The following is a 25,904-nucleotide window of genomic DNA, read 5'->3' on the forward strand; positions in this document are numbered from 1 at the left end:
CTTCCCCTGAAAGTGGGGGACCCCAAACTTAGTATTATGTAATTTCTACTTGCTGTATAAGACTATCAGTGAGTTTATATTTAAGAAATTTTGCTAAGAAATTTTGATCCCTTATTCTTTAGATATTCATATGTAAGTTTCCTAATTGAGTTCTAAAATAATACACATCATAACACGAGTCAAAAAGTGCCAGGAGAGTCGTAGGTGGTCAGCATTGTGGGAGTAGTAACCTTGTTTTATAATCTATATCTTTTCCCTTAAACTTTCTCCTTCTTCCTCTCATTATCCTAAATGCTATTAAAAAATTCTATTCAACTGAAAATGCAACGTTAGACATGTGTCCTTTGGAAAAAATCCAAATGCAGTTCTGAATTGGAGCCTTTCCACATAAGGAAATACAAAGGTGGCAAGTAAATGAATTGTAAGAGAATTGTGATTTGCCAATGAATACTAATTTATTCTACAAAACATGTTAGAGCTGTGTAGTCCTTTATAGTTTCCCCAAACAATTTTGCTGGGACTATCTCTGGTGCCTATCTCAATTCTGTGAGGTAGACAGGTATTATATGCATTTGAGATGTGGAGAGAGAAACAGAAATTGCAGCTTTCCTGAGGACATACAGCTAGTGAGTGGTAGAACCGGACTAGGGCTTCATCTAATGAGATAATCCATGTAGACTGCTTGGCTGTGTTTTTGGCACACAGTAAACCCTCAGAAGTTTAATATTATTCTGTTAACTCTGATAAGGAAGGAAAGAATTCCTCATGCTTTGGCTGAAAGACTCCTGCACTCAGAAAGTTCTAGATTTTATCAGTGTGCCCTGGGGTGACCTCTCTTACTTGAAACTGCTTTGGGAGTTAGTTTTCAGGAGATTCCATGCAATCATATTTGCCTTACTAAGAATAGTTGGTGTATAGCACTAGATAGTTATTGAAATGCAATCAACATAACCTTACCCCTTTCTCATAACAATCCCTCCCTTGCTTAGCAGATGAGGAATCAAGGCTCAGATAAGTTAAAGGAAGTTAGGCTGAGGTGAACATTGGTGCCACTGCCAGGTCTGGAACCCTTGCCTCCTTTCCTATTCCAATGTCTGGCTCAGCCTGTATGGAATGTGCTCAGACTTTATATAGGTAACTTTATATACCCTAGGGAACAAAAGGAGCTCACATTCCTGCCATTTGCAGGGACTTGTCTACTTTGGATGGTGTTTGGTCCACTTTGTTCATATTGAGGATCTCTTGCGTGCCAGGCTCTGTGCTGTGGGCTACCAGGAGGATGATGCAACCTCTGCCCGTGATGAACATGTTTTCTGAAAATATGTTAAGGTTTTTACGGTACAGGAGGACGAGGGCTAAATGAGCACCCATGGATGAGTCTGGATCATTTGATACCATCTAGCCTTCCGCCCGCCCCCTAAAGATTAAAATCTTTGCATTTCCATTTTTGTTCTGGAACTATGTAACCTCCTGTGTTGGGTATCCAGATTCCTCTTATGCCTTGGTCCTGAAAAATTCTTCTTGCCTCTTTTTAGTAAGTCTGTTATTGTATTAGCTCAAATAACCTTATTCTTTGCAGTTATGACTTCAGTGAATTTATGTTCTCAGAATCACATAGATCGGCTTTATATACAGTCACGCCTAGTTAAGTATATATTATATTGCTAGATCAACAACATATCACTTCATATATGTACTCATATATTCTATATGTAATTCCTTATTATTCTTAATAAATCCTAAAAAGCTTTCTTTATAAAACTTTGGGGAGGGGTCATAATTTCTCACAAAAAATTAGAAACATTCTGTTTAGTTTATTTTGCTTGATTAAATGATAAAATATACCTTATTCTTAACGCAGATGTTAAATGAATATATCCTGCATGCCTTTTGCTGTGTTAATGCGTTTTCTTCCCAAGAAACTTGTGAGGGAGATCAGCCAAACACGCACACAAGCTCACGCACTACATATACCATAATGCTGAGTGTTAAATACCATGAGAAAGGTATAGGTAAAGCACTAGAGGAGTTAAGAGAAGCATAGACCACTTCGGGCATTGAATAGCTAGGAAGACTTTATCAAAGTGATAGAATGTTATCTAGATCCTGAATGTATCTGTGAGCACCTACCATGGCTGGGCCCTCTTTTAGGTACAGGTGATATAGCAGCAAACTAATCAGACAAAACTCCTGCTTTATAGTATTACAGGTTGAGGCAGGTGATATGAACAAACACTTCACCTATATGTACATTTCAGATGGCGATAAATGCTACAGAGAAAAAGAGTCGGGGATAAGGTGAGCCAGGAGAGAGGGGCATTAGCTATTTCTTGTAGGATGGTCAGGGCAGGAAACTCTGAGGTAACATTTAAGCAGTGACTGGAAGTGAGAGATAAGCCATGTGGATATTTGGGTGAAGAGCATTCCAGGCAGATTGAAGAGCAAGGAGAGAAGCAAGAGGTTGAGCATGAGCAGGGAAACCAGTTGTCTGGAGCAGAATGAATTAAGGGGAGTGAGACAAGAGATGAGTACAGAGCTGTAGGCAGGGGCTAGGTCATGTCAGACCTTACAGGTCTTGGAAGAAACTGCTTTTAACTCTAGTGACATGGGAAGAAACTGGTGGGTGCTGAGTAGAGGCACGCCATGATCTGAGTGCAATTTTGAAAAGATCTCTTTGGCTGCTGTGTTGAGAATATGTTGTTTGGCAGAAAGAGGTAGAAACAAGGAGACTGATTATTGCAATAATCCAACCAGGAGATATGATGGCTTGGATCAGAGGTAATGGCAGAGGTGGTGAGAAGTGGTTGTATCTTAGATGTACTGAGAACGTAGAGTGACCTGATTTACTGATGGGATCAATTGTGATGTGTGAGACAGAGGAATCTGAGGTGATCCCAAGATTTTTGGCCTATAGTATGGAAGGATAGAGTTGACTTTTATTGAGATAAGGAAGATGGAAGATGAACAGGTTGTAGGGTGAGCAACCATGTTTTTGGTCTGTGACAAGTTTGAGTTGTCTGGTGGACTTCCAAGTGGAGAATGAAGAGGAAGTTGCATATACCCAACCAAAGTTTAGTCTCACAGGGATCCTGGGGAATGAGTGGCATTTAAAAAGGCATTTATATTGGTGGGGGCTTTTGAGTTGGAGGGAACAGTTGAGGAAAGACTTTCACTGCATCTGACGGCTAAGTGATAATTTAAGCTACTTTAGAAGTCTAGGTAAGAGCTGACTGTGCTCTGATCTAGGGTGTTGGCAACAGAAATGGAAAGAAAAAGACACTGAATAAGAGGACTTGATAACTAATTGAAAGTAAGGAGAAGGGAGAGGCAAAGGTGAAAAATGGTTCTTCGGTTTCAAACGTGGATGATTGGAGGGCAGGTAACACCATTAACAGCCTCAAGAGGAAAAGCAGGTTTCGGGACAAGACTGAGTTTGGCTAGGTCGTCAATAGGCATGTGTTTAGTGAGCTACAGTTTACAAAATCTTTTCTAGATATTATTTCAATTGGTCCTTCTACAATTCAGTTGCCTTGAGGATATCCCCACAGAGATGTTTATTTTATTTTATTTTTTTTTAAAAAAGATTTTTTATTTATTTATTTATTTTTTCCTTTTTCTCCCCAAAGCCCCCCGGTACATAGTTGTATATTCTTCGTTGTGGGTCCTTCTAGTTGTGGCATGTGGGACGCTGCCTCAGCGTGGTTTGATGAGCAGTGCCATGTCTGCGCCCAGGATTCGAACCAACGAAACACTGGGCCGCCTGCAGCGGAGCGCGTGAACTTAACCACTCGGCCACGGGGCCAGCCCCCAGAGATGTTTATTTAACAAGCAATTGGAATTGAGTCAAAGGGGAGGGACTGGTCCTCAGCTGTAGACTTGGGAGTCATCTGCACAGAGATTATAATTTAATTCCTGAGCTAGCTAAGGGCAAGCATGTTATTAAAAAATGTGATGATGGCAAAATCTTGGGGAAGGCAAAGTTTAGGGGCCCAAGAAGGAGATGTAGAGTTACTTAAATGACTAATAGTGGCATCAATTACAATGAAATAAAATCGGAAGTGCATTTGGAAAGGTCTGTAGGAAACAGCATTATGGGCATCCCACCTTCAACAGCCCTTTCTCTCATTCCTACCTGCTCTTTTATGCCTCATGTCCAATACCTCATTCTGTTCGTTAGTTTCTACTCTAGATTGAGATCTTCAAGAGCTCATCCTCAGGACATACCTATGGCAGGTGTCACACAGTGAAGACATGAAAGCTGCCTTAATAATAGTAATAATAATAAAAGGACAGTAGAAGTTGTGCTATTATAACTGGCTGGTAGAAGCTGTGGTGCTTTGAGAACAAAGTCCAGTGCTGCAGTGGGGCAGAGCTTATAGAATCCTTGAGAAGCAGCACATTTGTCATGGTATTGAACTTGAGGAGAAAATATCAGGTAATCATTAAATTATTTAATAAGTGCCTAGAAAAGGCAGCCAGACCTTAAAAGATTATCTTTGGGGAGATAGGAAAATAAAGGGATGATTCTAGTGACGACTAATTATTATTTTTTTCTAAAGTAATCCTTTTAGGCACGGACCACTCCAAATATGAACTTTGGATTATGTTTTTCAGACTTGTGCAGGGTTCATTTAGCCATTTTGCGAAAGAGTTGAGTGTTAGGCTCTTGTTTCTGCGTTTTGGAAAAACACCATTTATCTCTGTAGTGCTATTTCTGTGATATTATCACTAAAGCGTCTAGGTAGTACAGCAGAAATTTAGATGGAATTTCTAAATATAAGCTGAACTTTCCAGCTTTAACCCTAAATCTGGTCATGTGAACCTTGGTTACCGTGGGTATTTTTGTTGCAGGAGTAAGTCCATGAGTGATGTCAGCGCAGAGGATGTTCAGCACTTGCGTCAGCTGCGTTACGAGGAGATGCAGAAAATAAAATCGCAATTGAAAGAACAAGATCAGAAATGGCAGGATGTGAGTATCCTTTGTACTGGGAGATGGGAAGACTGGGAGAGGGTGTTTGTTTGACTCTTTGCTACTCTTAAAGTTCTCTAGAGAATGTGACAACTTCCTTTAAAAAGATTTGTAAACTCTCTTGGCCCCTTACTGTTGCATATTTTAGGCTGTTTATCTTCTAATATTCTCAGTGAGTTCTCAAAAATGTGAGGCTGCTTCCTTGGAGTATAGTTAACTTATTTACTTGCTGAACTGAGGCATGACTATAACTGATGTTTGTGAAAGGAAGACTGCTCAAGGTTTAGGGGTACCTGAGGAGCAGAGGGGGTCTAGCACTGAGTCTTGGCATTAACAGGGAGGGATGAAAAGGGTCTTAGAGTTAATCGAGGAGATTTGGGAAGAAATAAGAATAACTTGGAGTAATATTTTGGTTGTAAAGTATTATCTAATATGAATCTAAATTAGATGTTTTCCTGGCGCTGTGTTCCATCCAGATGTCTGTATGGCTATAGACTTAATCTTTAGCTTTGTCCCTGCAGGAAAAAAGCTTGACCTTTTTTTGAAAGGGGTAATTGTTATAAGCTACAGGAGTGTAAGGAAAATACAGAGCAAACCCAAAGAAGTTTGAGGACAACTTGATGGTATGAGTTAAGTGGTAGCATGAACAGAAGGGCTAGAGATAGTAAATTTTAATTTTCAAAGGGATTAAAGTCTATGAAATAGGGAAGAAAACCCTGCCTTGACTACATTTTTCAATTCCAGGCCCTCTTTTAGTTGAGAACTCAATTAAATTGTTAAGAAACAGTCATTCAATGCCACTTTGCCAAAGTACATGGTGACTGTTTTGGTATGAAAATAAGTATTGAGACTATAAAATAAGTACTAGGGCTAATTTAAAAGCTGAGTTATGTTGACTGTCTTGAGATCATCCAGCTGGCTTAGATTTCTGTTCCTGGGAATATGGGAAATCGTGTCCACTTGTTCCTGCGTGGTCTTCCTTATTGCCCTGACCTTACAGTTCACCTATTTTGAAATCGTGTGCTAAAGTCTGGCCTTTCCAAAGCTTGCCCTCCCCTGCCTGAGGTGGAATTGACCACTCTCTCTCCTTCGGGCCCCTACTCTCCTGTGCGATCTATCACACTCGTTATTGAACTTCTATTTACATGTCTGTCTTTCCCTCTATACTGAGAATTCTTTGAGGGGAACCACGTCCTATTCATCTCTGTGTTTACAGTCCCCTGCCTCAAAGCAGGGACCGAGCTCAGTGTTTGTTAAATGAAAGACTGAGTCTGCATCTATGTTTAACCATTACAATCATGTCTCTGTTCCAGTTTTACTAGTGAGACATGTCATTTCACAGAACAGCCAGATTATTGGAGGGAGATGAAAATGAATTTGAACCAGTTCCTGATCTTTCTGACCTGGCACCCAATTACAAGCATTTAGCATTCTTTGTGAAAATGGGCAATGAGGCAGGAAAACAAAAATGGGGTCTGTCTTACTAGGTCAGGTTTTCTAGACACATGAGATAAAGGCTTGGTACAGAAACGCTGGCTATAAAAAGCAAAATTAGGGCACCCTGGCATCAAGTTGGAGTGAGTAGTTTGAGCGATGTAATGGGATAGTCTGGCCACTCTCACTGCTAGAACGGGTGTGTAGAAATTCAGGTTTGTCTGTGTTGATGTGATTTTTTTCTCTCAGGACCTTGCAAAATGGAAAGATCGTCGAAAAAGCTACACTTCAGATCTACAGAAGAAGAAAGAAGAGAGGGAAGAAATTGAAAAGCAGGCCCTTGAGAAGTCTGAGAGAGGTTCCAAGACGTTTAAGGAAATGATGCAGGACAGGTAATAAGGCTGAATGCATCTCATGGTTGGAGATACCAGTGTTAGAAATATTTTGTGTAAGTGTCGTGTAATATAGGTGTGCACCAATATTAAACTGTAATCAAATATGCATGAAACTTTTAGCATTTTGCTCTGCAGTGAAAAAGCAAAGTATTTCTATAATAATGACTTATATTAACAAAAGAAATGAATGCTTAATATAGGTGTGCATAATTTCTTCATTTTACATTGTATATTTACATGCAGAATTGAGTGCTGTTGGCTATATTTGGTGCAGAAAATAAACTTTTTCTCCTCTTAAAGTAAATTTAGGAGTGAATGGTCAAATAAAACCAGTTCCCACTCTTAACTAAACAAACTTCTTTTTCATGGTTTAGTGGAACAATTAAAATTATATTTTAAAGGAAAACTATATAAACATAAATATGAGGGTTTGTTTTTTGCATTGCAACATAACAGAATAAAGGTCCAATTTAAACTTTCCTGTAGAACAGTTACAATGTGACACCTTGGGGTATTTACAGGTCAGGGAGGAGGCAAATACACTTTAAGGATAATGTCAAAAAGGAAATGTACTGTCAGGTGAAATTAAACAAAGCTCTTTTGTACCCAGGAAGCCAGTGGTAAACACAATTTCATTCACTTAAAAGCAACGTGGTTAGCTTGAAAGGTGCTCCTTACAGAATGGTAGCAATGAGACTGTTTCATCAACTTGTCTACAGATATGAATGGTGCCTTTAATCTGTAATAATTGTCCGTGTAAATTCTATCAAGCTATATGAAATCATATGCTGACTTGATCTTAACAGAAGTCTGAGTCTCTTGTGGTCTTTTTACTAAATTATTATAAATTGTATAGAGGAAAACTCAAACAACTGTCAAGGAATCTACATCTTTGGAGGGTTCAAATTGATTATCAGACAATTAGTTATATTTCTAGTGTGCTAGTTTGAGAAGAGTTATAAACTTGTGGATAAAATTTTGTGAATAATCTATTAAAATAGCCTGATTCCCTTATTAAAATGTCTTTACAATTTAAAAAAACCCTCTGAAGTATCTGAAAGTCTCTTTAAAGAAGAAAGTCAACTCTTAAAATCTTAGTGTGGCATAAAAGGAAATTGCATGTATTTGTCTTCATATGCTGTTAATGTTATATTGATTATTGTGTGAAGCCAGTAGTCTTTGTAGTCTCAGTCCATTTTATATGTTAATTACCAAAATGACATCTGTCTCTTCACCTCTGTGTGCAAAATGCATAACTTTGTGGTTGTGGTCTGCTTTTTTTTTTTTTTGCTAAGGGAGTCCCGAAACCAAATGTCTACAATTACATCGAGGAGGAGAATATATTCTTCTGATGATATATTGAATGAGGAAACATTTCCCCCTACATTGGCTATGTCGGAAGAAAGTTACCAGAGTGAAAGGGTAGAAGAGAAGGGAACAACTTATCCTACAGAAATTCCTAAACAAGATTCTACAACTTCTGCAAGAAGAGAGAACACTATAATAGCTGAAATTCACCTTCCTTCCAAAAGCTCTGTGGAAGAACAACGCCCATCCACTTTGTCTTCTCTGCATTCACTGAGTACACAGATGGAGTCGACTCGAGTTTCAGCTTCTCTCCCCAGAAGTTACCAGAGAGCTGATACAGCCAGGTTAACATCTGTGGTCACACCGAGACCTTTTGGCTCTCAGTCAAGGGGAATCTCATCACTCCCAAGATCCTACACGGTAAATGTGTTCCCAGCTCACTTACTCAGTTCTCAAGAGCAGAATGTCAGTGAACTTGTGCAGAAGTTTGAGTTATATATGCTTGATGTGTAAAATGTACATAACATATATAAAGCAGTTTTATTTTAGCCAATTTAGATTCAATAGATATTTAACACTTACAATACAGCAACAATCCAGAATTGATTAAACTTTAAATTCAACGAACGAATAAGCTACATTCTTCTAAGGCAGAACGTTTATTTTTTAGTGTCATATTTTCTCAAGTACAGCTTTTGTAAAGTATTAGGTTGAACTATATGAAGTTGCCAGTAGTCAGTTCTTTTTGACCTACAAAGTAACAATTTCATGTGGTTTAACCTAAATGTTTTCAGATGCTTATGTACGAATTTCTATTTTCCCTGATTTCCCACTTCATTAGAACTTGATATGTTTGAATGTAGTTATTAAAATGTGTCTCATGGTTCAAAATATATATACATGTATGTGTGTGTGTGTATATATATATATATATATATATATATATATATATATTTCTATTGGGATTTTTAAGAATGTAGACTAGGGAATCATTTCCCCTGAGAATGAAGCAGTCCACATACCTGAAAGTAGGTGTATTAATTTTGATTATGTAAAAGGAAGCAATACAGCCTTAAGAAGACCAGTGTTCAAACTCCTTTTACCTCTGCCAATGTAGAATCCTAAAATCTGAAAAAGAAAAAATTTAATTAAAAAAATATTTGAAGTGAGAGAAACTTGCCTAAACTAGCCAGGAAACTCCTGATCATTATATTAAGTAAAATAAAGACATATTTGACAACATAAAATTAAATTTATATGATAAACACTATTAACATAGTCAAAAGACAATTTATAGACTTAGGAAAACATTAGTAAAATGTATTATAGATATAGGGTTAATATCCCTAAGGTTTAAAATGTTCCTACAAATTGGTAAGGAAAAGATAAGCAGTAGAAAAATGGATGTAGAAATGAATAGCCAGTTTGAGGGAGAGGACATTTAAATGGCTGATAACATAAAGCATAGAGAAGCACGGTCAACCTCATTAGAGCAAGAATGAAGTACACAGCTTTTCAAAAAGATTTAAAACATCCAAAATGTTTAGTGTTGGCAAGGATGCAGAGAAACAGACATTCTTATACATTGTTTTGGGAATGCCTTGCTACCATCTTTAAAGACATATATGATTATTTGCATTTATAATATATATAAAAATATCTTTTTGTTCAGCAAGTCTACTTTTGGGAATCTGTGCTATAAAAATGTTCCAATTAGAAAGAGCTGTGGGTATTTGTTGCAATATTTTTGGAAGTTACAGAAAACTATAAACAACATTGAAGGCATATCAAATGAATAACCTGTTGACAGCTATACTATGGAGTATTCAGCAATTGGAAAGACTAGTTTAGAGTTCTATCTGTTGATCTGGCGTGATGTGAAAGAGCAAAACAAGTTTCCGGAGTCTATTTATAATGCAAACTCTTTTATAAAAACAACCACTCCTCTCACTACATATGTGCCGGTCTGTTGATGTGAAACATTGTGCTCCAAGCTTTTAGCAATAGTTACTTTGCTGTGGGAGGTATATGTTACTGTTATAATTTTAAAATGTAATGTTTTTTAAACAGACATAAAGCTAACAGAATACTAAGTTTAAAATGATGTTTCCTATTTAGATGGATGATGCTTGGAAGTATAATGGAGATGTGGAAGGTGTTAGGAGAACTCAAATCACTTCCGTCAGCATCTCTGCACAAAAACCCGACACAAGCCTGCCTGCTTTCAGCTCATCCAGCGCGAGAGAGACAGCAGCAGCGGGAGAAGACATGACGAGGTTGCCCTCTCCTACACCCACCTTCTCATCTCTTTCCCAGGACCAGGCTGCCACTTCTAAAGCCACCTTGTCTTCAGCATCTGGCCCTGATTTAATGTCTGAGCCTGGAGAAAGGAGAAGCTCACCACAGACAGAGGTCTCAAGATCACAGGTGAGTTTGGGGAGGCTCTTTATCACCTGCTGCTCAGAAACAGAACTACTTAAATTTGGAAACAGTGTTTCAAAATCTCTAGGCCTTATAGTCTAGGCTGATAATGTGGAAAATGAGATTGCATTTTATTTTTAACAGATCTTAGAGGAAGTAGGTCTCTTCCGACTCTGGGTTTATTGATCCAGATAACCCTTGTGATATGGGTGTATTGAGGTTTTTTGGACCCATCTCTTTGGAGTTTGGCTGGCTTTTCTCTCTACTCCTCGTTTCAGCAGCTCTTGCCTTACTCTGCTGGCACTCAGCAGTCCCGGGTCCAGGTGCATGAGTCGCTTTGGAGGTTTTAGATGCAGGTCTAATAGATAAATGGGTAATAAAAGCCCCTTCTCAGGGAAGTTAACTGGAAGCAAAGAGAAATCGGTACACATCAGAGGTACTGGCCTCTAGGAACATGATATTTCTTTTTATATCATATTAACCTTCTAGTGACTTTTTTTTCTTTTTTTTGAGTAAGGAAGATTGGCCCTGAGCTAACATCTGTTGCCAATCTTCCTCTTTTTTTTCTTTTCTCCCAAAAGCTCCCCAGTACATAGTTGTATATCCTAGTTGTAGGTCCTTCTACTTCTTCTGTGTGGGATGCTGCCTCAGCATGGCCTGATGAGCCATGCTAGGTCCATGCCCCGGATCCAAACTGGTGAACCCTGGGCCGGCAAAGTGGAGCACACAAACCCAACTGCTATGCCACTAGGCTGGCCCCTTCTAGTGACTTTTGATACTAATTTTTACATTAGAAAGTCTAGAATTTTGTACCACTGTTTGTGTCTAAATGGGAATATTGAGGCTTAGTTACAATGTGACTATTCTGTTCCTTCACATTTGGAGTCCAAATGAAATATACCATCAGATGAAGAATGACTGGAGGCATTTGCTATTTTTCCTACTGAAAATCCCAATCGATGACTTAAGAGAATTATTAGGTTATGAGTGTTCTTTTAGTATGTTTCAGTATGTTTTCCATGTAGGCAAAAATGCTGCTGGTTGTCTAGTAGACAGAAAGCTTCTCTCTTTTAGAAAGACCCTTGTTAAGCAATTTGATGGTTGTGTGAACTTCTTAGCATGGAGGAGCTTTTGTGGTTCTTTGACTTAGTCTAGTGTTCTCTAGTGCCTTACTAGAGTATATTTATATTCCAAGGTACAACATCAGGTATATAACTTGGCCTAAGTTATAGTAATGAAATAACTTTATGTGAAATAATTTGATATAACATTTAGTAGTATTAGATTTTTATTAGTACAGGAAAGCTTTACAAGTTTAGAGGGATTTTTTTTTCCAAGTATAAATTACAATGTGCTTGAGAAAATTTGGAAATGCAGGAAAGTATACATAATAAAAATCACTGGTAACCCCATCATTTAGAGATAATCTGTTAGTGTTTAGGTATATTTCCTTCAGTTTTTCTTATGCTTGTTTACAAACAAAGCTAAACAATTTCTTCAGCCTGCTAAAATCATTAGTTGTAAATTATTTTGTTTTTATTTTTTATTTTTATTTTTTTGAGGAAGATTAGCCCTGAACTAACATCTGCCGCCAATTCTCCTCTTTTTGCTGAGGAAGACTGGCCCTGAGTTAACATCCATGTCCGTCTTCCATCTTCCTCTACTTTATATGTGGGGTGCCTGCCACAGCATGGCATGATAAGCAGTGCGTAGGTCTGCACCCGGGATCTGAACTAGCGAACCCTGGGCTGCTGAGGCAGAACGTGCAAACTTAACCACTGTGCCACTGGGCTAGCCCCAACTCCATTTTTAAAGAATTGGAAATATGTACAGTCGGCCCTCTGTATCCTTGGGTTCTGCATCCACTGATTCAACTAACCACGGGTCAAAAGGCTTCAGAGGGCTGCATCTCTACTGAACGTATACAGACCTTTTTTCTTGTCATTATTCCCTAAACAGTACAGTATAACAACTATTCACATAGCATTTACATTGTATTAGGTATTATAAGTAATCTAGAGATGATTTAAAGTATTTGGGAGAATGTGCATAGGTTATTTGTGAATACCATGCCCTTTTATGTAAAGGACTTGAGCATCTGCAGATTTTGGTATCCGTAGGGAGGGTCCTGGAACCAGTCCCCCACAGATACCAAAGGGCGGTTGTAGTTAGCCTCCTAAGTGTCAGTGGATGAGAACAATAGCCTGTGTTACACTTGGGGAACATAAGGTGCCCTTGGATGAACAATAAAAACAAAAGCAAGGTCCCTTTTGTTTTTTTGTGTGTTTGGCTTCACCTTTTCAAAAGCAAATCCAACAAAACAGCCTGATTAATGTATTGTGGGCTAGGTGGTGGTAACTGCCTCAGGGTGGCAGCTGACTAGCTTCATCCATGGATTAAGAAAAAGAGGCTAAGTGAGGTGTGTGGGTGTGTTCCAGCTTACTGCAATTCAGAGGAACCTGAATTAATGCCGCATAGTTTCAGGTTTCAGCATTAATGGATTTATGCTCCTTTGTCACGAAACTTGAAATGATATTCTACCCAGCAGAATTCTGTTGTTAGTGCTGTTGAGTCAATTCCGACTCCTAGTGACCCTGAGGACAGCAGAGCAGAGCCCTGCCCACTCTTTTTTGTGCCATCTTCTTACCTTCTGGTGCTGTTATCAGACAATGCTCCACTGCTATTCATGGGGTTTTCGTGGACAGTTTTTTTCGGAAGTGAGTGGCCAGTTCCTTCTTCCTAGTCTGTCTCAGTCTGGAAGATCTGCTGAAACCTGTCCACCATGGGTGGTCCTGCTGGTGTTTGAAATACCAGTGGCATAGCTTTCAGCAGCACAGCAATATGCAGCTGCCACAGTATGACAACTGACAGGTGGGTGGTGTGGTTCCTTGACTGGAAAACATACTGGGGCTGTGGTGGTAAGAATACCAAATCTTAACCACTGGACCACCAAGGCTGGCATCAAGCAAAATTAGGCTTTATTTAACAAGTGTAGAGACTGGCATTCTTGAACGTGTATGTATATTTCATATGGCGACTTGCCTATCCCCATGATGTTTGGCGTGTCCATTTCTGTGCTATGAGGAAAGTAGCTTGTGTAATATCACTCTGCTCTCATCACTGAGAGCTTACTGACTTGGGCAAGGCGCTGTGACTGCACAAAATGGCCGATGACCAATATGTCAAGGGCATATGCAACACTCCTTCAAACTCTGGTCCAAACTATAATTCTAGGAGTTCAGAAAATAACCAAAAATGATGTATGGCAGCACATCTACATGTCTCGATAGCTTTGTGAGTGTACTTCAGGTCTTCTTTCTCTTTCTTACCTCACTCTTTAGCTGGTTATGTCCTTTCGTTTCTTCCTCCAGAATCTCCTTTGATGTTCTTTTCTATCCCTGCCTCACTCCCCAAATTCAGGCCCTTTCCCCATCAATGCAAGTGCTTTGTAAATAGTCGCTTGTATTTGTGCATTCTACATGGGCTGGCATCAGAGTAACTCGCATGATGCCAGCCTGGACTTGGTCATTTCTCTGCTCCAGAGCCTGGAGTGGCCTTCCGTGGTCTGTTTGATGAAGTTCAAAGCACACAGGAACACTAAGGTCCCTCATGGCTGCCTCCAGACTCCCTATGTAGTACTGTGACGGCTAATGTTTGAGTGCTTACCAGGTGCGAGCTAAGCTTCTCAGGGCATTGTCTTAGTTCATCTTCTCAGTGACCCTCTTTTCCCTGTTTCACAGTTGTGAAAATTGAGGCATGGAGTGGTCGTGTTGCTTGTCCAAAGCCATGCAGGGTATTGAGTGGTGGAGTCAGGATTTGAACCCAGGCAGTCTGATTCAAGGTTGCTTATACCACACTATGTTGTGGGGAAGTGAGTGATCTAAGCCACAGGAGACTGCTTGCTTTTTCTTGAACACATCATATCCTTTCATGAACACATCACATATATTTGTTCTTATTGTTGTCCCATTTGAAAATGTTCATTTCACCTGTCTCTCTTTTGAAGTTATCCTGTTCCTTCAAAGCCCAGGAGGGTCACTTTCTTTGTAAGTCAAGATATTTCCTCCCTGTAGTTAGAACTGAACACTGAACTTTTTTTTTTTTTTAGGAAGATTAGCCCTGAGCTAACATCCACCGCCAATCCTCCTCTTTTTACCGAGGAAGACTGGCCCTGAACTAACATCCATGCCCATCTTCCTCTATTTTATGTGGGACGCCTGCCACAGCATGGCTGGCCAAGCAGCACGTAGGTCCGCACCCAGGATCTAAACCAGGGAACCCCGGGGCCACCAAAGCAGAATGTACAAACCCAACCCCTGTGCCACAGGGCCAGCCCCTGGAACGGAACTTTTTGCCTTTTGAAAGTTTCACTTGATGAATTCTTCCTTGATCCATATTCATATGTTCATAGTTTCTCCTTCACTGGTATTCTTTATACCCTCCACAGTCTTTATACATAGTTGGTTAAGTATTTACTGAGTTGAATTGCATTCAAGGCCTTGATTACTAGACTGAAGTATGAACTTGGTCCAGCAGGTAATTTAGGTACTTATAGGTTCTTTAATGTGGGAATTTCAAGATTAAGAGGTGTTTTAGGAATGTAAGAACTGTGATATTGCATAGAATTATGTTAAGGAAATGGAGTCTGGGGCCAAAGACTGGTTAGGAGAAGTACCACAGAATTGTAGTAATAAGTTGGTTCATACCATGAGGAAGGAAAAGCATAATGAAGGAAGGAACTTAATATAACTTGGTTTAAAACCTGCCCACAGGAATTTCTTTCCCATCTCCGTTGCTGAGCTGGAGGTTTATTCCTCTCTATTCCGTCTTCTCCCCTACTTCTCTTGTGATATTGCTTCTTTATCTGCCCCCCTACCAATGCAGGCTGCCGGGGCAATTCTGGGGTGACCCCAAGCAAGGCGAGAGACTATGACTCTCAGAGTCCTTCATTCTCCTCCAACTGTCTCTCAGACGTGGCTTTGAGATTTTTTCCCAAATTTGGTTTTGCCTATAGGTTTTTGTTTCCTTTTGTCCTGTCAGAACCTTCTCTCAAACTCCATCCAAACCCATATTTTGGAACCTCTGCCCAGATTTTTTAAAGTAGTGTTCAGAGTAGGATTATCACGTGGAAGAAGGAAGCTTTTTACATGTCCATTTCCAGGTTCCCAAGCCTATGAGAAGTGCCCCTTTTAATAGCACCCAGGGCTTACATTATCACGGCTTCACATCAGGCATTTTGCTTCACTAGAGCCTACTGTCTCTAAGAGTAGGAAGCAAGCCCGTCTTGCTCACTGCCAGCACGGTGCCTGGAGCTGTAAGTATTTGTTGAATGTGAACTGGGTTCTATTGGCTTTAGAGCTAATTATGTGAGAGTTAAATAGAATTTTCTTTAGTTGATCTGGAAACTGCTTAACTAGCCTACGTGTCGTGTATAACATCGATTCCATGAGAAAAAGAGGATAATTACTGGGCATCAACCATGTGCCTTGACATCTTTGAAATGCTTCATTTAATCCTCTCAATAATCTTGCAAAGTTGGTGGTATTATCCTCACTTCTACCAATGAAATGCTTGAGATTTCAAAGTTATGTAACTTGCCCCAGGCTGGTTCAATGATTACGCTACAATTGCTATTTCTTTGACCCTAATTTTTTTTGAAATATGACATGTTCATATTTGAGAACTGTCTTATGTATAGTTAAAACACCAAATGCTGACTTATTTTAACTATGCCATGTCTTTAGAATTTTAGAGCCAATAGGAACTGAAGTATCCTCTGATTCATAAAGATAATCATTCTTAAAATTGTTTTGAGGAAAGTTATATATTTATTGAAACTTTTCAGTACTGAATCTATTTCTGAAATGTAGAGTTTGAAATCTACCTGGTAGGCAGTGAGGAGCTACCAGCAATTTTTAAATGGGTGTGATATAAAAATCAGCATGTTCTGTAAACTTCTGGCAGCTGTGTGGAAGACGGAGGAAAAGAAGGGCTGGAGGCATGTGAGCCAATTAGGAGGTGACCACAGTAGTTTAGAGGGAGACCATGGTCCAAACTAAGATAACCTGCAGAAGGATGGAGGGATGGGGTGATTCAAGATGGACTTATGAATTGTGGGCTTGATAGCGCTTTATCAAGTGCACTCCATTGTGTGGAGCTGGGGTAGGGAGCACTGAGGGAAAGGAAGGGAGGAAGAGTCCCTGAAACAATCTGGTATTTCTATCTTTGGCATCTGGTTAGATAGTGATGTAATTGACTGGTATGTGAAAAACAAGAGGTGGAAGAGTAGGTCTGGGGAGGAAGATAATGACTTTAATTTTGGTTTTGTTGGGCTTATACAGTAGTTGAAGACACAGCAGTGAAGGAAGTTACTCAGGAAAGCATGTAGTCAAAAAGATGGGAGGTTGACTAGGGAAAGACCACAACAAAATTGAAATAGAAAAAGAGGAGGAACTGAGAAGTGGCCAGAGAGTTGGGGGGAAAAGGCAAGAGAGAGTAGAATAATGGATGACTTAGATGGCTGTTTCTGAAGGCAGGAATAGTTGGTAGTGTGTGGTGAGATGAGGACTGAAAATGGGTTTGGTAGGTAAGAGATAAGCTTGGAATGGATTGAGTGAAGTGGTAGGGTTAGAAACACCGCTTGCCACTTTGAAATGGAGAACTGGAGAAAGTATAGATGCGTCCTTGGTGATGGAGAGTAGCTCCAGGGCCATAGCAGCACCATGATTTAAGGGCTGCTCACTTATGTTCTCGTCCCACTAAGACCCTGAAGCAAAGACACTCAAGAACCACGTGTACAAAAATCAAAGATTATATATTTCCTGTTATTTATGACTTTACAGCCTGAATATTTTAGTGTTTTATTTAATTTTATCAACTTAAGTAGGTTCCCCTTAAGTAACACATTTATTTAATTGAACAAGTTTAGGGAGAATAGCTTTCTGACTTGTTAGTATATAAGATTGATCCAGTTTTTCATTAATTTCCATCTGTGGTGATATGAGAATCTTATCCTAAAAAGAAATCTAATCTTTGTTACTCCAGATCATCATGTTTTTGTTTAAAAAATTCAGCTTTCAGTGTATGCTTCTGTTTAAATTGTATCTAATTATAGGGAAGTTATTTTTAAATCCTGATATTTTGATAGCTAACTAATCCTTTATCTTTCCCAGCATAGGCAACTCAAACCACTTGGAGATAATTCTTTATCAGTCGTCAAGAATCTAGATTTCCCCCAATAATTTATATTCCTGGTTCCATCCAGTTCAAACAGTAGTTCCTCCGTTATCGTCTTCTGAAGCATGGATCCGTTGTAGAATACTCATGTGGCATCTATTTTGCAGAAATAAGTCAGGCAGTCAAAATCTTAATGGAAATCATTGTGAATAATTTTATACTTGACTGTAGTGATAGATTTGTTCCCCTGCAAGGAGTCTCAGGGGTAACCTGATTCAAGAGCCAAGGATTCCACAGATGCCTGAGGGACTGCCATGAGGAGGGAGTCTCTGAGGCCCTCACTTTGAAACTACAGCCACTCGCTTTAATTCCTTCTGTATACTGGTTTGAAGGGAGGTGATCTGCGTAAGATTTTCATTTGAAAATAGGGTTTTGAAAAACAGAAAGCTTGAAAATCAGTGTTACTGTTAGAGAGAAGGCTCTTCCAGACTCAGTGACATACCTGAGGCCACCTGGTCATTGACAGAAGTGGACCTGTAGTGGCTCATGTGGTTCTTTCCTCCTTTGTCCGTGTACGGTCCCAAGGACCCCCACACCTACAGTCTCCCAGGCCGTGGCCACAGTGAGGCTGTCCTCTGACAGCTATTTCAGAGGAGTATTTATCTGCCCTTTGATTTAATATGTTCGAGTAGAGATTTCTTTATTTCCAAGGTAAGAGCAGCCCTCTGTGGGACAATTCTTCTGGTCTAATAAAATTGAGATTCTTCCATCTGTGGCTTAAGCTCATTCTCTTTTATCCTGTATTTGGTAGAAAAGGATAATGTTCACTTGCTGTCTCCCACAAAGTATTGTTTATGTAGTTTGGGACTATTTATTAAAACTCTATCCTGTCTTTTATTCTTCAAGATAAAAAACCTCAATTAGTGTCTTGAGTATCTAACCCATCATTTGTCTCTGTGCCCTTATGTAGCAGTAGATTATGAACTTTAATTGGCTTTAAGGTGGATTTTTTTTTTTTTGTAAGAGTGGTGAAGATGACCACTTATCTTTACTGAGTCATCTCTAATTTAAGTGTGTTGTGGTTTTGGTTAAGGAGTAGAACTAACCAGTAATTTTTTCTGTTCATAGCAGAGTTTTATTCTGGAGGTTGGTGTTCATCAGGCTGATTATTAATGAGTGTTCTCATTATCTATATCTGGGTTCCCATACTTCAGCTGTTTTTAAAGCTGTATAATGAACACTTTTCTATATTATTAGCTACAAATATTTTTTTTCTTGCTTAAAAATATCCCATACCTACTGATGAAGATTTGTTACTTCTAGAGAGCAAGGCCAGTGCCTAATTCATCTTTATTTCCCAGTGCTAAGCACTGTGTCTTATACTCAACAGATGCACAATAAATGTAGAACAAATGAATAAATGATTATTGTTAAAGCACTTAACTTCTGTGTCCATATCACATGGTAACTTCTCAATCCTTTATTTGGTGCCTTCCTTCTAATTCTTATGTATTATCACAGTTTTTCTCAGAATATTATCACTTGAATTTAAAACTTGTTTTAGAGGTGGAAAAGCTTAGTCATAAAGCTTTATGAATTGCCCAGTTGGCCCTAGGTTTGGGTTTAACTGCCAAATTAAAATGGAAAAGCTGTAGGTCTTTTTCTCGAAAATAAAGTAGCTTTAGGAAGACTTTTGCCCCGAGCTAGCATCTGTGCCAATCTTCCTCTGTTTTTTATGGGATGCCGCCACAGTGTGGCTTGACAAGTGGTGCTAGGTCCACGCGTGGGATTCAAATCTGTGAATCCTGGGCTGCTGAAGCAGAGCTTGCGAACATAACCATTATGCCACCAGGCCAGCCCCCAATTTTTTTTTTAAACAGTTAAGTCTAAGTTCTTTATTATTGTGACTCAAAGAACTAAAACACTACTCTGGGGAACTCATTATGTCAAAATTCTTATGTTCTACTTATGAATTAGGAAAGTCTGTGAAACTGAATTTGTTGCCGTGTAGTGTAGTGATGGAGATGAAAAGAGAGTTCTGTCTGTTGTCCAAGAGGCTGTTATTCTTGGGTTTATGGGCTGATGTTGCCTCAAGAACATTATGGCCTATAGTACAGGGTGTCTCAGTAGGGGTCCTCCTGGCATCTTATGGGGACTTCCTCAGAGATGATACAGTTCAGTGTTTCTCGTCTTGTGTAGCAGCTCTGCCTTTCCCACAAAAATGCCTTGCCCAAACTTCAGATGCCCGCCCATTAGGGGACGGTACCAGTTCTAGATGAGCACTACTGGTAGCTGAATTATGTGTCTGTGAACTCCTTGAAATCATTCAGCTAAATACGTTAAATGTTGGAGAGGTAGTTTTAAGAGTTAATATGGTAGCATTTTTTAAATGATTTAAATCACTCAGTTTCATTCCTGGGTAGTAAGAAATGGTCTGTAAATTAGACCCAATTGTATGGCGAGCAAAAACGTAGGCTTTATCAATGGCCAACTGGTTTATAGTATTAATGTGAAGAGAAATATCTATTGATATGAAGATTTCCCTTATTTTAGCAGAAAAGTAATAAACTTGGTGATATTTACATAAATGAAGGTTCTGCCAAATCCAAGGTGAAAAAAATGAAGCTTCTGGTTTATAATGAAGTAATTCAGTGTACGTTGTATGCAGCTTGCCTTCTTTCATGGATAGACTTTCCTCCTCCCGGGTGCCAGGGACACCTGATCCCACCGTGTCATGTTTGTTTTCAGGATCAGTTCAGTGATATGAGAATCAGCATAAACCAGACGCCTGGGAACGGTCTTGACTTTGGGTTTACAGTGAGATGGACTTTTTCCGGGATCTTCATAGCATCAGTTGAAGCAGGTAAACCATAGAATTAGTTCTACTGAACTTTTTTCTCCTTTCTTATCCTATGCTGTTCAAAAAAATCCCACAGAAATTAGTTTATTTGATGTAGGAGGAGAAAACATGTGGAAAATGCAGCAGTAAAGCAGGAAGATCCATCCTCTTTCTGAGACTATGATTTGGGGTTACAAATTACATAGTTTGTTCTCCTTGCCTAATTCATTTTAGTTTTGCAGAGTCTTAACTTTGTGACTTTTACAGAATTCATTTGTCGAAATTTTAGGGTTAACATCTGAAAATGCTAACAAACAATACTTAATTGAAGATACAGAAGGAACTTTCCCTGATCAGATGTGTTGGCGGTAGATATATACATGCTGTATAATAAATCGATGTTTTCTGAGCATCCTGATATATCTGTTGCTCATGGACTCCTTAGGATGCTTTGGGACTATAACAGAAGGATTGCCCCTCGCCTCCGCAGGGTTATACTAAGTCAAGCCTAGAAATTCTTGGCAAAATATTACCAAAGGCCTAAAATTAAAATAAAGGCCATTGTATTTAAGAGGAGTTCCTCATTTACATATTTTAGCTATATAAAATTGCATGCTAACTCTGCTTATTTCTTTGAAATTTCAAGACCGCTTTAATTAGATAATGGTGAGTAGTAATCTTAAGCAGTTTTAAGTGGCTCTGTTTTCTTCCCCATTCCAGAGTGCATTTTTATTTGGAAGCTCAATTAAAGTGCAGTATGTTTCATATTTATAATTTAAAGATAATTTAAAATTTTCTTCCTGGGTTAATAAAGAAATTTTATTGAACAGATGAACTTATTATTTCTCCTTTAAATGTTAATGAAGATACATACTATAGAATAAAAATGCTTTTGGTTGCTTTTATGTTGTAGCTACTCAAATATTTGATAACTTTAAGAAACTTTGTAACTCTTCTCCACCTGGAAAAATGAGAAATAGTTGAGATTACGAAGCCATTTTTTCCTTAATTTAAATAAGCACTTAGAATGTGTTTTTTCTTGTTATCGGTGGTTATATGTACTTTGCTTTATTTAGGTAGCCCAGCAGAATTTTCTCAGCTACAGGTAGATGATGAAATTATTGCTGTTAACAACACCAAGTTTTCATATAAGGACACAAAAGAGTGGGAGGAAGCCATGGCTAATGCTCAAGAAACTGGAAACCTCGTATTGGATATCCGACGCCATGGAAAGTTGGGTGAGTTGGTTTTCCCACTGGTTGGCTTTCTAAATTGGGAACTGGTCTTTGGCAAGTGGTTATAACAGTTTGCTTCAATAACTTTTTTTTCTTTGCATTTTACTTTTTGGCTTAAAGATGTTTTGTAGTTATGTTGAGACAACTCTGGAATGACACTTCCTTGACTATTCTGTCTGAAAACGTTTTACTAGTAAATTTACTGAATTCTGCCTTGTTTATTGACTGATTTATATGCTGGACTGACTTCAAATACAAAGATCAACTCAAGACTACTGTAATTGTATATACATTTGGGAGTCAGATAATAATGAGTATTAAGAATTAGACCACGATTTAACTTTCTTTACAGCATTGTAACTAACTGTAAGACAAAACATGGTGGGTCATTTTCTTGTTCTTCATTCTCAAGGAAGTTCCAATATACATTCCATTATTCTGTTTCTTAACTTTGGAGGTTTAAGCCTCCCCTGACCTGCCATCTGATGCTGTCAGAATATAATGTTCGGTCCTGGTTTACAGAAAGATTCAGCAAATTTGCTAGTCTTTTCATTATTAACATGATCTAACCCTTGTGTTTTGGGAACGTGATCTCTTGGTAGAGGCCCTAAACTCTTCACTTCTGTCACACACTGATTTGTCTGTCTGTCTTGTATACGTGTATTTTGTATATGTGTATTCAGTAACTTTGTTCTTTCCACTTCAACATTTACCTGTACTCATTTCTTGATCTTCATGTGCCAATCAGACTGGGGCAAAGACCAACCTTCCCTGCCATTTAAACGGCATAAAACCCTCAATCTCACCAGTATGGCTACCAAAATTATAGGTTCACCTGAAACAAAGTGGATTGATGCAACTTCTGGAATTTACAACTCAGACAAATCTTCAAATCTATCGGTAGTGACTGATTTCTCAGAAAGCCTTCAGAATTCTGTAAGTATTTTGAGAAGTGGGAGTACTTGTATAGAGCGAAGCATCTGTAGGAATTGTGTGTGGGGAAAAGAATTTTTGTTTGAACAATTTTGATGCTACTTTCAAAACAAATAATTGAAAACGTAATTTATAGTAATGAGAGTAAAATGTATTTTTGAAAATCATAAGGCATTACCCATTAATAAATAGAGTAATAGTTATATAATGGTAAAATTAAAAAATCCCATAGTGGTGTTTTGCAGGTATTTCTTACCAATCTTTCATTGTATACCCTTCTCTCAGATCTTTGTGAATGTGAAGTAGTAATTGTGTAAAATTATACACTCTAACTTTTCTATGTTTTCTTTATCTTTACTGATAAAATAAGTATAAAGGTTGTGTTCAATTTAAAACCTCATGAAGCATTTTTAGTTTTTGTATAAGTGAATTTGATGGGTAAACTTATATATGCAGTTAAGAGAAACTCAGTTACATTAATTGATTAAAAATAATTATAATGTAGAAATTTTTCTAAGTATCAAAGCAGTAATACAATTTAAATTTTCAAATGTTTATATTGATTCCCTAAATATAATTGTTGTTATCCTAAGATACTCCTTTTTACCTAATAAAGGAGATCTTGTGCATTGTGTAGGAAGAGTTTAAATGTTAGAGAATCCTATATGAATATATTGCTTACTCATAAAAATAAGCCAAATGGACTAATGATTTGGCCCATCATGTTTCTTGGAAAATTAATGACTGATTGAACTTAAAGACATTCATGCTCGCAGCTTTAATCCTTCCACAAGTATTAAAGAATAATGAAAAAACTAAGTTTCTATTTTATATAAAAAGCTGTAGGGAATACATTAATATCCTGAAAAATTCATCTTGCAAAGATACTTTCACTAATGGGAAATGCATTATTTAAGCCCAAAGTCCAATTGGAGGGAATGTTGTTAACTGGCATTTTTCTTTTCCAGAATACTGAATCCAAGGAAATCAATGGAATTCGTGATGAAAGCAATACTTTTGAATCAAAAGGTAAACATCCCCATTATAACTTACATTTATTATATAGGAAAAGTCATAGCATTCAAGTTCTGCTGTTATAAAAATTAGCATCTGGGAGTGAAAGAAAAAGTGATACACTGCAAGTTGAAACTAAAAGGTTAGCACACAGATCCAGTTGCAGCCAGGTGGAAGGGCATTCAGTTCCAGTGTTGAATAGTTCAGGAACTGCAAGCAAAGCTTTGGCAGCATGTCCAGGAGCTTTGAGTTGCCTATGTGTCTAAGCCAAATAAGAAAGACTGGTTTTCCCAGAGACGCTGGCCTTCTTGCTGTGGTATGCTGGCAAAGGCAATCTTAGTTAACTTCATTCATCGTTTTGTATTTTTCTTTTCCCTTTTGTTGTTGTGAAAGGGACAAGCTTGGAGGCAGCTAGTATTAATAGGGAAATGCCAATGGCAATGACCACTTGTTAGCAAAAGTACCCATTTGTAATGAAAAAGCAGGCAGAATATCTAGGGAAAGTTTGTATTATGGAGTTAACACTCTCTTCCTCCTTCTGTCTGTCCATAAATAATTTAGCTACTACAAGCTGTGTGCTATTCCTTAGGCATACAAAATAAGTAAGATCTGGTCCACATCGGCAGGGAAGGAGACCCAAAGAAGATGACACTTGATGTATCATGAGACTAGACTGCCAGGAATGGGGCTGGAGTTTTGCAGTGGTTTGGTGGCTGTGAATCTGCATTTGCCAGTTCATAATCCATTATGTCAAAGCCAAACCAAGTTTATAAATTTCTCTTCCTTTATTGATTATCTTTGTATTTAATTTCCGATAGTTAGAATTCTAGGTCCTGTTTTACAAGTGACGCAGGCAGAGCAAATTGATAAGACACTGAACTTATTGGTGACTGTGGGACTATACACAGGACCTGTCATTTGAGGGTTTTGTTTAGATACATAAGTGCCAACTAGTATCAGGTCATAATTGCATTTACATTTTATGAATAAACTGAAGCATGATAATCATTTGCCATAGTCTTGCGACAGATCTGTAGAAGTCAGTGTTTTTTATTTTTTATCTGACTCAACTCTATTTACTTTAAGTTAGTGGCTATAAGATCTTGAAAACTAGGGCAAAATATTCTAGTTAGAAGAATGTTTTAATTTTGGCATTTGTTTTTCTTTGATCTTTCTCTGGGTGTTTATTGTCTTCCTCCCCATTATTTTCCAGCTCCTTTTTTACTTATCAGTACTGTGAAAACTCTTAGTTACAAACAATTCTACTTGTACTAGGAAAGATTTTGGATTGATTAACTTAAGCAAAAAATTTTAATTTCCATTTCCCTAAAGCTGTGTGATCTAGCATGGAAGATGGTACTTTGGCTTCTGTGACACTATGATGCTATCTGCTAAAATTTATTAATCAAAATATTAGTTCCTTTTACTAATTTCAATGTAGTATAGACTACTAAAAATACATGTGTCCTTGTGCATTGAAATAATCTATATTTTCGATGGCTATCAGTTTTGTCATTTTAAAAAATAGTATTGCTACAAATTGGAAAGGTGTATCAAGTATCATTTCATTTTCCAGTGGTGAGAGATTAAAATGAATAACATGGTATTGATGTATTTTTTTTTTTTGTATTTTTCAACTAGCATCTGAACCTATTTCTTTGAAAAACTTAAAAAGGCGATCACAATTTTTTGAACAAGGTAAACCACCAAGCTAACAATTCATGCACTTTCATGAAATTGTTCCCACTCTCCACTCTTTCCTGATAGACTGTGGTGCTGGGCCCTGAACCTCTTCAGTTTGGCCATCATTGTGACCAAGTAACATAACCCATTTCCATTCTTTCCCTAGGATCATCAGGCTTTTCTTACAGTTCATGGGTCTACCTCTGTGGTAATGGGTCTTTGCGTGTCCTTTGTATACCTCTGGTGTTTTTTTATTTTTTAATTAAAAAAAAAAAATTGAGATGCCATTAAAACACACACTTCTTTCCACTGGGTGACAGTAAGAAATGAGGAATTTCACTTAAGCCTTACTGCTTCCTACAAACTGCGCTATTAGATTACACCAACATGTAATTGGCTAACTTTTTAAAACTCTAATTTTTGGTTAGGGGAAAATGCTCTTAATAAAGAGCAGAGTTGTTTATTGCTATTGAGGTGGTGGCTTTGGGGTGTTACTA

The 25,904-nt window shown here is 38.2% G+C and overlaps 1 protein-coding gene across 50 annotated transcripts in view; it reads left to right on the forward strand.

Annotated features, from left to right (window-relative positions):
• Positions 1 to 25,904, forward strand: part of LMO7 (LIM domain 7) — a 188,674-nt gene that overhangs the window by 145,076 nt on the left and 17,694 nt on the right. For 16 of the 50 annotated variants that reach the window (XM_070239927.1, XM_070239926.1, XM_070239928.1 and 13 more), the window contains 10 exons: positions 4,852 to 4,969; positions 6,653 to 6,795; positions 8,094 to 8,526; positions 10,225 to 10,533; positions 20,452 to 20,566; positions 21,619 to 21,780; positions 22,526 to 22,713; positions 23,679 to 23,739; positions 25,366 to 25,422; positions 25,574 to 25,615. In XM_070239927.1, the coding sequence (XP_070096028.1) occupies positions 4,852 to 4,969; positions 6,653 to 6,795; positions 8,094 to 8,526; positions 10,225 to 10,533; positions 20,452 to 20,566; positions 21,619 to 21,780; positions 22,526 to 22,713; positions 23,679 to 23,739; positions 25,366 to 25,422; positions 25,574 to 25,615 (1,628 nt within the window). The remainder of the gene's footprint in view (positions 1 to 4,851; positions 4,970 to 6,652; positions 6,796 to 8,093; positions 8,527 to 10,224; positions 10,534 to 20,451; positions 20,567 to 21,618; positions 21,781 to 22,525; positions 22,714 to 23,678; positions 23,740 to 25,365; positions 25,423 to 25,573; positions 25,616 to 25,904) is intronic. The other 34 variants (XM_005601291.4, XM_070239938.1, XM_070239916.1 and 31 more) reach the window with 7 other exon arrangements.

The sequence above is a fragment of the Equus caballus genome, chromosome 17 (genome assembly GCF_041296265.1).
Source record: "Equus caballus isolate H_3958 breed thoroughbred chromosome 17, TB-T2T, whole genome shotgun sequence".
NCBI classification, from domain to species: Eukaryota; Metazoa; Chordata; class Mammalia; order Perissodactyla; family Equidae; genus Equus; species Equus caballus.